Source organism: Lepisma saccharinum, chromosome 14 (assembly GCF_977018435.1).
Source record: "Lepisma saccharinum chromosome 14, izLepSacc3.1, whole genome shotgun sequence".
Lineage (NCBI taxonomy): Eukaryota > Metazoa > Arthropoda > Insecta > Zygentoma > Lepismatidae > Lepisma > Lepisma saccharinum.
Window position 1 is genome coordinate 35,231,712 of NC_139242.1, and position 12,637 is coordinate 35,244,348.

Genomic DNA, 12,637 nt, shown 5'->3' on the forward strand with positions numbered 1-12,637 from the left:
AACAAAAAAATGTAATTTTGTTCTATTTCTTTCATAAATAGCAGCTGCATTAGTAGTAATTAAACTAATTAATTAATTATAAGAAATATTAATTAATTAATTAAAGTATAATAAAACAATGGTAATGTGAATTTGTAGAAAGTTTTCGAAATAACACCCCCCTTGATGAAATCCTGCGTACGCTACTGGCACGTCTTATCAAGGAAACAGGTTTCTTAATGATTTGTGTTAATTAGTATTGTTAAGTCTCTTACCCTTCTTATCAGGCTCTAAACATTTCGTTAATGTGGTCGGTTCCCCTCTGGCCTTGGTCAATTAGGTCATTTTGAAGGCTTCGAACAATTTACGTCATGGTCCTGGTGTAATTGTATAAGTTATCTTCTACCTAATTGGGTATTGGTAGAGAATGTAGCGACAGCTCATATTTTCAAAATAAGATCATGCAAAGAACAAGGAAAGAACGTAGGGCGTGTCATGAGTTAAGTGACGTCACGTTGGCAGAAACAACAGCAGCCAATGCCGTGGTTTGAGTCCGTCTCAGTGACGACCTTTTTTTCTTTCCGAAAATGTCTGGTCTCACTGATATTCTAAATGTATGCTGGGCATAACAGCCAAATGTAAAGCTGTAAGTCCAATAAAACTTTGTTGAGTTGAGTTGATATTCTAAATTCTGCAAGTTATATTACTTATTAGAATTGCTCCTAGAATGTCTATGAATTGCATTCTCTGTCTACATCCGCAACAGTTTCGTAATTTTTACTATTGCAAATAGACAAGCAACAGTGAATAAATGCTGGCATTTTTTTTTTTCTGAATCTAGACCAAGTATCCTGATACAGATCCATACCCCAATCGACAAATAAAATACTCAAATATTTAAAATATAGAGCACAACCGTACATAGAAAAACTGATGTTAGAATTAACAAAAACAAGTTTGGTTCTACGTAGTACATCTCCTGTGTGTGTCTAATCTACAATAAGGTTTGGTTATGTTTTTTGGTAACTATAAACACGAATCTACTAGCATTTACTAATTTTCACCAAATTCTTTGGTAATTCTAGACGACCATGAGCGAATGAATACTAAAGGCATTTGGTTCTAAAGTCGCTTGGCTGACCCTGTAGGGCCATAGAATTTTGTTTTAGAACCCTTTGTAAAAACTGCTTTCAAGTTTCACGTATAATTGCAACCTACAACGTAGGTTGATAAAAACATGAATACAAGACTATGTTCAAAACTTCAATCATTTTAGTATTCTTCTACCTGTAAAAATTTGTGGGTATTTGTGTTCTTGCGTAAAATATATATTTCTTCCGCTCCATTCTGCTCTCTCGTTCTTCATTTTCTAACCAGAAGCAGCCGAGATTACTTGACAACTTGTTTTCTTGCAACGATCCCCTGGAGAAAAGCATTGCTGGAAAACCGGCAGCGTTTCCTCTGCTCGCGAAAGACGCATATTAGTGCAGGCCAGCTTTCTCTGCCCTCGATGTTCACACACTGTATTGCTCGCTCGTCTTGTCAGACAGGCTTTGCCGCTTGCAAGCGTTCTGCCTTCCAGTTTCCCCAAGCACAAAATGGTCCGCGAGGTTTTGGTGTTGCAAGACGCCTGAGAAGAAAACAGCTCGAACACAGAATATTTTCCGATGTGGCGTCGTGGTAGGCATTGATGTTCCTGTCCCAGAGGGAAAATTTCCTGTCGCATATCCCACAAAATTCCATTTTCAGCCTTAAAATTTCCAGTTTCCGCATATAAATTCAAACTTAAACTCTGTGGTGGAGTGGTTAGTACAGCGTGTTCCGACGTCAGTGGTGACGTGGTCCCCTGTTCGTATCCCGGACTGGGGGAATGGGTGTTCTCTGCGAGTGTCGTTCGATCAATTTAATCACCACATTATCATCCACTCGCATCGTCACGATTAGCCAAAAGTGGCAGAAAAGAGACGCTAGATAGCAAAAACAGCCTTCTGGGGTCCAGGCACTGCCTAGCGACTTTTCCATAGGGTGCATGGTCAACGCATCGAGTCCCATCGCAGCTGTTTTGTTCTCACGATGCTGTGCCAACACTGAACACTTGTGGGCTCTCGCTGAGAATCGAGTCCGAGACCGTTCGCACCAAAGGCGAGAGCGCCAACCATATGGATACGCGGGAGCTTAGAAAATAAATGGTCAACGTGAACTTTCGATCTAGGAGGGAGCAAGTACGATTTTAGGACGTGTGTAAAGGCAAATTTAGTACCAATTTAGTGTTTGTAAATAATATTTGATGGACGTAAACCACTCTGTGCTAATTCATTTTCTTTGTTAAACATTTACAAAATTTGCTTCATCTTTAGTCTTCATTATTAATTAAACTTCTAACTTATAAGTTCTTATACTTTCTAGCTCAATTAAGATCAGCCGAGTTGGAATTTAAAAAAAAGTACGACAGGGGTTCCCAAACTCTTTCGTTTCACGGCGCTCTTAATGTTTCAAGATATTTCCGCGGCGCCCAAGTCAGAATGTACACCTATATAACACTTGCAACGCTCAGTATGTTACGTTGCTTGCTGAAGTTAAAAAATAAACACATATTTCAAATTCAGGAACATTTTGTGTGTAAAAGTACTAAATTAGCACATATTTGAATCAATCATATCATTTCAGTGAAAATATTCGGAACATTTCACTGAAATACGATATTTCAGGGGTGATACTCCAGTAGAAGCGGCAAAACAGACGCAAGTGTGAGTCAGAAATAAGTATTGGTTTGATTAATTTGTTGTTTTAAGTCCACTTTATGCACAGGAAGGCTAATCGGGACTGGACCTACAGTTCAAAGTGAGATCCGAACCACTGTGCCATGTGTTACCACTGCGTCATCGGGCAGGCCCAAATAAGCATTGGCATAGTGCATTACGTCTAATATCCCCGTTTCTTGCATTTTCCCTTTCTCTGTAATTTTGAGCTCCAGAATTTTCAGTTTGTGGGGGAAATTCCCTGCTTGGAACATCACTGATCCCTAAAAATCTTCAGCGAATTTCTCAAGGATTCGTGTGGACTGCATTCTTGGCGGTAACGGCCATGTTTATTTTAACAAAACACGTTTGGGAAGCTTTTAGTAATCAATAAAGAACGAAAATTGGTAACCTTTATTAAATATGGTAATTTTGACCAAAATTTTTGCTAACTCTAAACAACAGTCGAACACTCATTTATTTGTTGCCTATTTAACCACTAACTGATAACGTGTTCTTTTTTTTGTAGCGTGATTGGTAAGGTAGGGTGTTTCACACTCCACTTTTGCTTCCCCCTCCTCCCGATCACTATGATGTAAAACCTATGTAAACTTTGTTTTTATGTTTGTTCGTCTCCATGGGAGATACGTAAGTGGAAAAGATCGCAGAGGAAAAATAATTGGCACAAAATAAATACATATATTTCTTAACCAAGTACATAACGTCATATTATCCTGAAATTCTGGCTATCGCCATAGTATACTCAAATTAAATGTTTCAGTGCATTTTCTGAATTTCAAATAAACACAGCAATTAACAAAACCAAGCACTTTGAAAACACAGCAAACATAATGATTTCTGCAAGTCCTGAACTTCAACAAATCTTACATACAGTTTTGGAGCACGGATTTGCTCGAATAGTCACTGACAAAATTTTGGTCCACCTCAGAGTCATCATCTCCACTAAGATCGCTTTCAGCCTCATCAAGTATGCCGCGGGCCCACTCTTCAAACCCAGGGTCAGCTTGTCTCATTCGGTGCCTCTCACTCTCCATAATGCACTAAACAAGATGCAGAGCCCTATCACAAAAAAATTACGCTAACAGGAACGTGGGGTGTAGCCCACCCCAGCCAAGGATTGTGATATTTCCAGCGGAAGATTACTCACCCTGTGCAAAGCGCCGATCCTACACGTGTGAAGGCTAGGTACCGACTGGGAGGTATACGGGAGCACAGTGCCCTATAGTGACCAAGCGCTGAACTATCCACCAGCAAAAAATGACTTGGGTGTGTAGGCACCCCACGTTACCAGTTAAGGGTTAAACACATATTTGGGTTACCAGAAACTATTTCTTGGTTATCTATTTGGATTCTTTTTTCCTCGATGCTCGAATGAAGGAAATCAGCCAAATCCCGCATTTCGTGGTATTGTTCAGGAACTATATTTTTAGGCGCGCGCGCATACACAAACAACAATGAAACGGAAATGAAGAATGCACGGTTGACCTCTGCAAATAAATCCTCCCCGGTATCACACGAAAGCTGTTGCTAGGTTGATTCGTGTTTGACGATAGCCTAGTTATGGTGACGTCATAACGTCGAGACAAGAAGCAGACGCGAAACAAAAAGGGAACGTAATTTTCGGATTACAATTTGCTCCTTACTAATTATCATCTTGGCGTTCTCCATTGTAACAGTTAGCATTGTAAAAGATAATGTTCACACTCCCACGTTCCAGTCGAGATGAGAAGGTATTGTCAACGTTGTCACGACAATAACGATTGCAAGTATTAATTTACACAATGGTATAATGACCACTTTGTATTGGATGCTTGTATTAATTTTAAAAAAACAACAACAATAGAATAAGCTAACTGTCAATTCAGCATTACAGTTCTAAAAACAAAACTGTCGACTAGGACCGGCTCTATATACAACATATGCACGCAGTGGCGGCGATTGGGTTCCAAAACCGGGGGGGAAGGGGCAAGCTGCCAAAACTGGGAAGGGGGGCAAAGACAGTATTTTTCCCTCTGTAGATAAGGTTTAGCATACTGCGGGGGGAAAAGTGGCGAAAAGTAGAGGCAATATTCACAATATAAAATTATAACAATTAATTTACATATTTTGTATTATCATCTAAGAGCAATAAGCAGAACATGTTGAATGTTAAAACCAAGAGCTATGGGAGGCTATTAAAAGTTTCTAAACTGTTTAATTTTTATTTTTGATGGTGCAATGTTTATTACATTTAATTACAAAATTCGGTGTGTTCAATATAAAAAAAAATATTTTACCTATTAACGCGGCAATTTTTTGTTACATCAAATTACATTCTCTATCACAATTCTCTTTGTTTACTGCCGGCCTCCGTGGCAGAGTGTACAGAACAACGCGCTACGACGCCAGGGGTTCTGGGTTCGAATCCCGGGCTGGGCCCATTCATCAATTTCATCATATCAACACTCATCCCAGTCTTCACAAATTAGCCGAAAGTGGCACAAGATGCGAAGTAAAATAATGCAAATCAATCAATCAATCTTTGTTTACTATCATTGAATTTTGACTGATAGTGAAATGAAAATATATTGCTTCATATGAAATAATATTTTCACTTCATGAGTTCATTGTATAATTAAACTAAAATTGCACATTAACTATTTAATGCCATATTTATGTAATGCTTTGTTTAGAATATGATTTGAATGATTTTGGATATCTTCAAGTAGCCTATGTCAAAACAATCCATGAAGTCATGAAAATCAGATTAGCTGCTTAATTGGAAGTACCAGTGTCCTATGAACTCGTAATAAATCGCATACAAATAGTTTATATCTGGTGCGGGGCCTTGGGCGAGTGGCCGCCCCTCACGGCCTACCGGTTCTGTTGCCTACGATTCCAGAAATTTCGTAAAAACGATGGAGAGGTATGCCTTGTTTTTGAAGCAGACCTGTCTGCATTCTGACTTCCTTCTTTGGTAGAGGATAGTTTCCCGGGCGGGGTATGTCCCCTTCTGTGTTTCAAAGGAAAGGGAAGGGTAATTTCAGACAGTACAATTTCGCACAAGGTAAGCCAAAACGATGTTCCCGATTATTTTTTTTTCAATTCATATTTTGCAGCAGAAATAAACAATTCTAACTTCCAGAGCCCTAACTAGACATTTCTGCGCCCGGGGCGAAAATAAATTTCGGCGCCCCCTACACTCGCCTTGTCGAACTTCTACTATTGTTTTTTTTTTTTAAAGGGAGGGGTAGAAGCATTTGTTGTGGCTTACTTAAATAATGTCGTTCATTTAAATTGACGTTTCATTTATGCTAATAATTGTAGCAATTACAACTATCGAGTTGTTTGTACGTATACACATATTCTTCTGAAGCAAGGATCATTATTGACCTCTCGGTGTACAATGATAAAAAATCCTAGAAATTAAACTAATCCAACCTACCGTTTTGAAGGAACATAATATGAGTAGTCTCACTTTAAAATCACTGAGTGCCACAAGGTGGGAAAGCAGGTTCGATGCCTTAATGTGACAATAAAACTGTCCAAATGGTCGCACATGAGGCTCAGTGTATTGCAAACCAGTTGTGTAGCTTTACATTCCTTGGATCACTAGTTATCTGAAATGACTTTTTACTCCAAGTAATGTAATGAGCAAATGTCTTCAAAACATTATTCTACGATTTGTTAGATGCTGTTAGATGATTTATTGCAAACATTTCAGCGCTTTGAAAAAAGCAGAGCCATGAAATTTTCAAAGTTTCTTAGACGCCACTTGGCAGCCTGGCAGGGCCTCCCTCCCTCCACTCTTGGAGGCGTCGGGGGGCGGCGACCTGTGACTCCCGGTTGTTGAGAAATAATTGGCATCGAATTAGATATAGATGATCCAAAGATAGGCAACACTGTACAGGGCCGAAATCGAAAGAAGCAGCAGTTTCACTATGATGAAACTGTTGAAAAACTGTACAAATTTGATTTTTATTACCAGGTCCTAGACGATCTTTTTTAGCTCCAAGAGAAAAAAATTGAGCAGCTTAAAGATCATAGTGAATTTTTCAATTTCTTTTATGATATTAGTAAGCATCAGGGGCGGCGCGAGGGGGTGCTTGCGCTCCCCTTAATTTTCTTCCGCACCCCCTTCAGTACCCCTACGTTCACTGAAAACACTAATCCTTAGAGTGTCATAATTTGTCATGTACTCATACTGAATGCCGAATTTTAGGTACTGAAGTAAGGCCGTTATTATTGTATGCAACAGACAAGCACTGAAAGAGATACCGATATACATATTTTTCTCTACTGGCGGCAACCTCTATAACGATCAGCGGCCCTTTTCTTTTTTCTATCGCCAGCATTGATATTATATGATATTATGATATTTTTCTTCATTTGTTTCTTCAAGTGGTCTGTTTGTGGTTTTCGATAATTGCCTATAGCTTAATGAGTTATGTTTTTTTCTTTTTCTGTTTTGCATTGTTGATAAACGGTTTAGCTGGAGCAAAAATTGCAGGGCCGGGATTAGAAGGGACGAGGGGGGGGGGCAGTTGCCCCCCTCACTTTTTACCACTTTGCTAAACCTTATCTACCAAGGGAAAGTAAACTCCCCCCCAGTTTTGGAACATGTCTAGTAAACGTACCACTTCAGGCTTTTTCAAAAACTGTTAGGAAGAGGCCCAATGTTCACGAAGAAATTTTACAGTTCGTTGTTGGGTATAGTGCGGCAGAAGAGATTTTAACGAAGACGAAGTTGCTGTGCACTTCGCGTTTTTGTCCTGAAGTAGCAGAAGGAAGGAACATATTATGTATTATGTAATGTACTGTATGTATTTTGTACCTCCATTGGTTATATTGAAAAGGTTCAAAAATTGTGTTTTTAAAGGCAAGGATAATTTCATTTTGTATTTCACTACATAGTTCAATAAGACTGCAACGTGTATTTCAATGCTTACACTGTATGACCACTTTCTTGGAGTATAAATGAGACTTAAAACATATCATCATGGACATCCAGGGGGAGGGCAAGAGGGACACTATTTCGCACATATAATTTCATTTAGTCAGTAATTTATGTTAATCAGTGGCGGCGATTATGGGTGCAGTTTCTCCCTGTTTTTGCTATTTTTGCCTCCGCATTATGCTAAACCTTATGTACCAAAGGGGAATTAAACTGTCCTTGCCCCCGCCCCTTCAGTTTTGAAAGCTTCCATGCGTATTTTTCAGCATCGTACCCCCAAAATTTATTTCCGCACCCCCTCAGCACCCCTAGATAAATAATCCTGGCGCCGCCGCTGGTAAGCATAAAGACACGCCATCTGATCTTTTGTCTGAAAAGTGTAGAAAACTTTCCCATAATGTTAACACATGAAGGCTACTAAAGTGCTTTTCGGCTATAATAACCCTTACAGTGATAAAGGGTTATGATTTTCCATCTAATGTGAATGTGGCAAGTGGCTAACAACATTTTTTTCTGGAAATTTAGGTTAATAAAAATACTATCTTCCGTCAACCATGTCTGAAACAACACGCTTGTTTCCATTTTGTGCAAGATAGATAGCATTATACGAAAGAGAATATTACATGCAAAGGTAAAGTTCCCTGTGCATATAGCACCATGTCATGAAGGTACATTTAGAGGATGTGGGGACAGGACCACACACATTCTCGATCTAGTCCATTTTGGAGGTGATGTGATCAGCACCACTCTCCGGCCGCCTTTACTTCCCATGGTTGCCCCCAGGTACCTATTTATTTGAGGCTGGGTGAACCCCAGAGCCGCTTTATGCGGGAACAACGCAGGAATGAATTCAGACCTTAGAACACCCGCGCGGGAGATCCGGGAATATTACATTTTAAAAATCAAATCATACCTATATCACAGACCTACAACGGTAAACATAAGAAGTCAGGCCTTCATTTCTTTCTACTTGTTCTCTCTCCTAAACGTATCTTAAATGTAACAAGTCTCGTTATTTATTTTATAGTTTGATGTTTTACTTAGGAATAGATTGGTTTTAAATTTCCCGTGGCTGCGTAATGACGGGGAAGGTGGGGGGGGGGGGTTGTCAGGCAACCAATTAATTTTTTAGACCATTTGATATTAACTCGAAATTGCGTTTTTATAAAGCACGTGCAATATTTATATAATCCTAGGCCAAAAAAAGGGGGGGGAGGGTTTTGGAAAGGCGAACTACTACATCTTGTTCTATGGTACAAGAAACAACAGAAAGAGAAATATCCATGCAAAATTCTTTACTTACAAGAATGCAAGCATTCGATGATGGTGGTGGCATCTATGTAGTACCCTCCGCACAGGAGGCAGATCAAGTGCGGATTCAAGTCTCCCAATCGGAGCTTCTTGGGTCTCTGCATGTTGTCACATCCACCCTTTTGCTCTCACTGCCTGCACCTGGAAGAAAGAGTATTATTGTGTAATTATAACAGTAATAAACGAAAAGAAAATGATAATAAACTACACCTACGCGTATAATGTCTAATGTCTACTGTAATGGTTTCGTTGTGCATCTGCTGCATCGTAAAATTTGCAGTATTCAAACGTTACCTATATGTAAAATTTGTAATATTCAACCGTTACCTATATGTAAAATTTGTAATATTCAACCGTTAAGTGTATAATTTGCAATATTCAACCGTTAAATGTAAAATTTGCAATATTCATCCGTTAAATGTAAAATTTGCAATATTCAACCGTTAAGTGTAAAATTTGCAATATTCAACCGTTATTTTTCAAGTCTACCTGTTAATTTATAAAAATAGGACGTAATCGTTTTTGATTTTTTTCGTGGGTGCAATATTTCTCTGTGCTGGGACTACAATGAGAAGTTAACATGACGTCGGCAACCGCTTGGTATGTTAAACACGAAAACACACTCGCGCAGAGAGTACACACGCAAACAGGGGTAGGACAAGCAATCCTTTTTCAGGGAAGACAAACAATTTTTTGATTTATTTGAAAAGGGAATAAGATTTATTTTACTTTCCACGTAGCAAAGCATAATGTGCAGAAACAAGTATTTTTACCACTCGTTTCCAGGAGAGGTGCAAGGCCCCCTCTTGCTCCCCGCTGGATACGCCCGTGTGGAGAGTAGGAGGCCTCTTATAGTATACAGCCAGGAAAACTTTCAAATTTAGAGTATTTCACCATGCACTGTTCACCACAAATATTATTAGACTTTATCATTAAAACTGCGTTAATTACCGTTAATATTTTAAAAACAGTCTTGGGTATTTTTATGGTAGTTAGGTGGTAGCAGAAACTGACGGTCTTGGACCGTCGGTGAAGTTTTTTTTTTACAGTGTAGTCTTTTTGCTTGAAGCTCATGGATGACATGACTCGTGGCCTAATATCTTATCAGTGATTGTGGAAAAAAAATAACAACAATACAGTTTAATATGCATAACGTACACACACACAAAAAGTTCTTGAGCAGTTGCAGTTTTATCATTATGACGTCATTAATATATTGATAAAAAAAATTAAAATCAGATAACATTGAACAGCACAGCGCGCTACGCTACGACTCCATGCGTTCCAGGTCTGAATCCTGGGGTTCATGAGTGTGTGTGTGTCCCTTCATTAACTTCATCTTATCATTAGGTTGGTTGATTTGGTATTTTAAGTCCACAGTAAGGCTAATCAGGACTGGACCTACAGTTTAAAGTGGGATCCTAACCACTATGTGCCCCCACCGAGTATCGAACCAGGGACCCCTTGATTACAAGGCGACGACGCTGCCACTGCGCCATCGGGGAGGCCCATCTTATCATTAGGGCCCAGACTTTTACGTAATTACATATTTTTTTCCCCTTTGAATATATAGGAAAGCAAACATTGCAAATGTCGGCGAGTTACGATGTTAGGAACAATATATGTGAAATTTAAATAACATATTTTGAGGTTTATTACATATTTCTAGTTTACATTGCATATTTTAACAAAAATGTATGGACCATCTTTCTGGTTTTTGATTAATTGGTTGCTTTGCTTTATTTTCCTTCGCTTTTCTGACACTTTTGACTAATCGCAAAGATAAGACGAGTGGTGATACCATGAAATTGACGACGGAACACTCACAAAGGATCACCCAAACCAAGGCCGGACTTCAAACTCGGAACCCATGATGCCGTAGCCTGCACCGATAACCACTCCACCACGGAGGTAGGTATTTCTGATTTCTCATCGAGTAAGGAGCTAAAATTGTGGTACAAACGTTCAACATTTGATTTCTTGAAAAGTCCGCTAATTTGTATTTGATTGTGACAGCTCCATTACTCTTTAGCTTCACATCAATTCGAGATAACTTCTTAAATTAAATAATATTGAGAAACTGATTTAGTACAATTACATTTTCTACTGCCAGGACAGCTGAGGAATAATATGCGAGCATATTTTAACATACTTCAACAATTTTTCTTATTATTAATGTTCAGATTTCGCATGTTTTGTCTACATAAAAATCCGGTGTCTACTTATTATAGCTCATACTCATCTTCGCGTTTAGCCAAAAGTGGCAGAAAGGCCAAGAAAAATAAACAAAATCAATCATGTGGAGAAACCATCATAGACAGGGAAATTTCCTTTGCTGTCTTTCGATCTGGTGGTCTGCACGATTTATTCCCGATTCAGGATTTCCCAACTCAGGAACTACGGAAATTCCAATGAAAACAGTGACATCTCAGGAACTGTTCTTTACCAGTTGGATATTTCAGTGAAATGTCTTCCCAACAGTCCAACTAATTGCCTCGGGGGAGGACGAATAATAATAATAATATAATCCGTTGCGCAACAGCCCATGAAGGGCCTAGGCTTACCTACCGACTGCCGGTCTCCCTCCCACGCTTTCCTTCGTCACCTCTAAGCGTGGAGATCTTCAACCAGTATTGGAATAGTCGGGGGGTCGGCCCGACGTATCCCCAGCCGTTATAGTAGGTCTCCGTGACCGGATTACGCTCACTCACTCGGAGCTCCCCAATTTCCTCACGATGGTGGGTTGCCACCGGCCCTATACGTAGGCCGAATAAATTCCGACCAGAGCCGGATTCGAACCTACGCCGTCCCGCAGCGAACGATCTCAAGACGAGTGAACGCCTTAACCCGCTCGGCTACGGAGGAGGACTCGGGGGAGGACGAATAGGAGTCTGAAATAGTTGACATTACGCACAGCTGTGCACCTGCTAACCTAACCTACAAGCAAAAGATCTGTACTGTACTCAAAATGTATTAGAGGAAAGAAGAAACTTCCCTTAAAGCACAGTATGTTTCTGGATATATGTACGCAGTATTTCAGGGTAACGTGCAGTAACGATAAGAGCCTCTCAAAAACGGGGTCTTACATCCTTCCCTTCCCTCCCCATTCAATTAGCAGCGGTTCCTGAGTTGGGAACTTTGGTCACAGTTCCTGAATTGGGGCATCATCGTCTGGATATGTTCACAGAAAGAGAAGGGGGTGCGATGTTACAGGGGCACTAGGGATAAGAATTACTCCTCTAAATACATCAAATTCCGAGTTCCGACGAGGAAACAGTAGCTGACAAGCCGGTTCTGTACTTGAAAGAAGAACCTGGCCATCTTTGAGCCTTCACGACCTTTCGCAACCCAACAGGTATCGAGTAAAACTGAATGAAAGGATTATTGCAGTTCCCGTTGTGCATGTAATCCCTCCCCATTTTGCTCCCCCTTGGCCGTTCGTGCCACGAGATCGATAGCTACCCCAGAACCCTCGTCCACAAAATGCAAGATCTATCATTTCTCCCAATCTTGCGCTGCCGTCAGGGGCAAGCCGAGTGCTTCCGGAGATTCCCGACCGCGCCCGAACCGCGCTGGGGCTGCGGCACGCGTGCAGCTCAATGCGATCGGCCGTCCGCTATCACCAGGAACGTCTGCGGAGAAGTGGCAACAACGT

The 12,637-nt window shown here is 40.2% G+C and overlaps 1 protein-coding gene across 2 annotated transcripts in view; it reads right to left on the bottom strand.

The window, feature by feature from the left end:
* LOC145998786 (uncharacterized) overlaps window positions 1-12,637 on the bottom strand; it is a 169,994-nt gene that overhangs the window by 34,273 nt on the left and 123,084 nt on the right. For both annotated transcript variants that reach the window (XM_083135378.1, XM_083135377.1), the window contains exon 2: window positions 8,975-9,123. In XM_083135378.1, the coding sequence (XP_082991504.1) occupies window positions 8,975-9,086 (112 nt within the window). In that variant the 5' untranslated portion in view covers window positions 9,087-9,123. The remainder of the gene's footprint in view (window positions 1-8,974; window positions 9,124-12,637) is intronic.